This window comes from Gasterosteus aculeatus, chromosome 9 (genome assembly GCF_964276395.1).
Source record: "Gasterosteus aculeatus chromosome 9, fGasAcu3.hap1.1, whole genome shotgun sequence".
Taxonomy (NCBI): domain Eukaryota; kingdom Metazoa; phylum Chordata; class Actinopteri; order Perciformes; family Gasterosteidae; genus Gasterosteus; species Gasterosteus aculeatus.
Window position 1 is genome coordinate 21,931,115 of NC_135696.1, and position 2,849 is coordinate 21,933,963.

The 2,849-nt window shown below is 55.7% G+C and overlaps 1 protein-coding gene across 1 annotated transcript in view; it reads right to left on the minus strand.

Annotated features, from left to right (window-relative positions):
* Window positions 1-1,310, minus strand: part of ier2b (immediate early response 2b) — a 1,597-nt gene extending 287 nt beyond the window's left edge. Inside the window, exon 1 of the mRNA XM_040185578.2 lies at window positions 1-1,310. This exon is cut by the window's left edge and continues 287 nt beyond it. Coding sequence (XP_040041512.2) covers window positions 534-1,115 — 582 coding nt within the window. The 5' untranslated portion in view covers window positions 1,116-1,310 and the 3' untranslated portion in view covers window positions 1-533.
* Window positions 1,311-2,849: the final 1,539 nt, after the last annotated feature.

Consider the following 2,849-nt stretch of genomic DNA (forward strand, 5'->3'; position numbering starts at 1 on the left):
TGTGTGTGTGTGTGTGTGTGTGTGTGTGTGTGTGTGTGTGTGTGTGTGTGTGTGTGTGTGTGTGTGGGTGTGTGTGTGTGTGTGTGTGTGTGTGTGTGTGTGTGTGTGTGTGTGTGTGTGACTCATATCACTCTGCTGATTCACACCTTTGAGTCAGTGACAGTCACTTGTTTGGACTCATTTTTCTGAAGGTGAATCATGAAAAAGCCCCCCTCCCCCCCCCCCTTCAGTTTCTTCCTCAAACTTTCCGGGCCTGCCGGGTTCCCCCCCGGGTCCGGTTCCTCCGCGGCTCTGTCGTTGCGGGGTGAGAGGCTTTGTCCAGCCCGGCAGGCGCACTCCGATGGCCCGACGGACCGGAGGGCTCGGATCCAAGGTCCCGTACCATGTTCCCGGTAAATCCCTCTGTCCCAGGGCCGCCTATGTAGGTCGGCTCCTTGGGTGCGGGGGGGGGGGGGATCAACCCGCCGCCCTGTGTGTGTTTTACGAGGAGCTCAGAATCTCCTCTCCGCAGTCTGCTTGGAGGTTCGGTGTGTTCAGAACGCGGGGACCCGGTTGAGCGACAGCGCGGCAAGCGACTCCGCGGCCGCGGCGCGGCAGCTGCTGGGGGGCGCGGCGGCGTGCCTCTCCTCCCCGGGCTCCAGCCTCGCCCTCTTGCTGGGAAGGAAGTCGGGCGCCGCCGCCGCCTTGCCCCGGCGTTTCCTGGACCGCCTCGCGGGGCCAATGTTCTCTTTGTCCTCCGCGGTCTCCCCGTCGGACAGGTCGTCCTCGCTGTCCGATTCCTCCGGGCGCGGCTCGGCGGACTTCCCCGCCGGCTGGGGCTCCTGCTGGGGCTCCTGCTGGGGCTCGGGCTCCGGCTCCGGCAGCGCCGGTTGCTCCTGCGGGCCGCAGCCGGTCTCCATCAGCTCCTCCGATGTCGGCCGCGCGCCGCACTGCTCGTCGCACTCCCGGGAGGAGTGATAGATGTCCCGGGCAGACCTCATGACCACGGAGAGCAGGAGGCCCCGGTGGAGCCTCAGCCCGCCTCTCTGGGACCGGGACGCGTACAGCTTGCTGATGGACACGGCCAGGATCCGCCTGGCCTCGGCGCTCACCTCCATGGGGCTCGTGGCATTCATTGTTCCTTTTCCGCGTCGTTCGCTGTGTGCGTAATTACGCGCGGTTGTTTTCTGGGCACGTCACGGGCTCCGGCGGCTGCTTTGTGGTCGGTGTGTTCAGGCCGGACCGCGGCGCTTGATCGCGTGTGGCGCTCGGAGGAGTGAGAGCAGAGAGCAGAAGGGTGGCGTTTTATTGCCCCTTTGACGTAACACGGGCTTCATTCCTCTGGAAGTGACAAGCAGGCGCCGCCCACACCTGCTGGAGCTGCAGCACGCGCGCGCGCGCGCACACACACAGACACACACCATCTGTTTACCCGTCTACCCTTTTTCTTTTATTATTTATTTCTTCTGAATTAGATAACTTCAATCCCACGAGGGTTTTATTAGATGTTTCATGACGATGTTGTTTTGTGTGATTCAGATGATCATCATCGTGATTTGGATCCGGGAAAATCAGCATTCAGTCTCAATTAAAGAAGAAGAAGTTTACACGATAAACAAGATGTCTCACACCGAGTAATTATTATTATTATTGTTGTTATTATGAGACACACATTCCCGTAAAGTCTCTTCGTGTCCTGAAATAGACGCTCAGATGAGGAGGAGGAGGATCGATTAACCGGGGGAGGAAGTGTGGAGTTACATTATGACGTAATCACTTATGAAGGTCCCTGTCTACATTCTTCGGCAAGAAAACTACAGCGAGAAGGAAACGAGTCTCCAAAATGTCTGATGTCTCCCCCCCCCTCTCCTCTCTCTCTCTCTCGTTCACAAAAACACACGACGTCATTCACGCGCATGCTCAGCCTCCATATATGGTCCATCCGGTTGTAGCGTGTGCGCGCACAGTGGAAAATCCGTGACGCGAACGCGCAGCCACGGCCCTCCCTCCCCGTCTTCTCCTCGGTGCGCGCGGGCACGGCGGTGGTTGCGTCACCTCTACGCCATATATGGAGATGTCCCCGGGGACATTTTTCTTTTTGATCCATTTGCAACATATTACGTGGTTTTATCAGGAATTGAACATTGCAGATTATCATGGATAGAAAACTAAAATAGATATGAGATGTTCTGATGTTGTATTTTGAAACCATCGTGACCCATAATGACAATATAAGTAGATGTTTGAGAAAAATAATATCTGACTGCAGTATCCCCCCCCCCCCCCCCCCCCCCTCAGATCATCCTCAGCCTGTCACAGAAGTGCATAACTCATCAATCACCATCTATGCTGTCAGATGCTGTAAAAACATGCAGGACGTAACCATGGAAACCACACTACTTTTCCCCTCCCGCACGACGTGGCACAGTGACGGAGGCCAATTATGCGGCGATGTCACAGAATAATAACGCTCGTGCGGAGGAGGAAGGAGGTCTGCGGCCCAGCAGCGTCTTACAATGTTCTAGTGTATATTTCATTCAAGGTAAAAACTTTTTTTCAGCTTGAAACGGGCAAACTTCCTGTTCCTCGCCATGACTGATTTAAAAGAATGAGCCATAAACGTGATTTATTCCGACTTGTGTGTGTGTGTGTGTGTGTGTGTGTGTGTGTGTGTTCTTTGCACTTTAAAATGTGGGTCGGACACAGTGTACTAAATATGACTTCGCTGCAGGTCTGTACCTGAGCCGGTCGCCATGGTGACAGTGTTTTGTGTGTGGCTGCACTTGGCAGTGTCTCGGCCAAACGGGCGTGTGCGTGTGTTTGTGTGAGCAGACCACATGCAGGGCGGGGCCGGCAGTTCTCACCCCTGC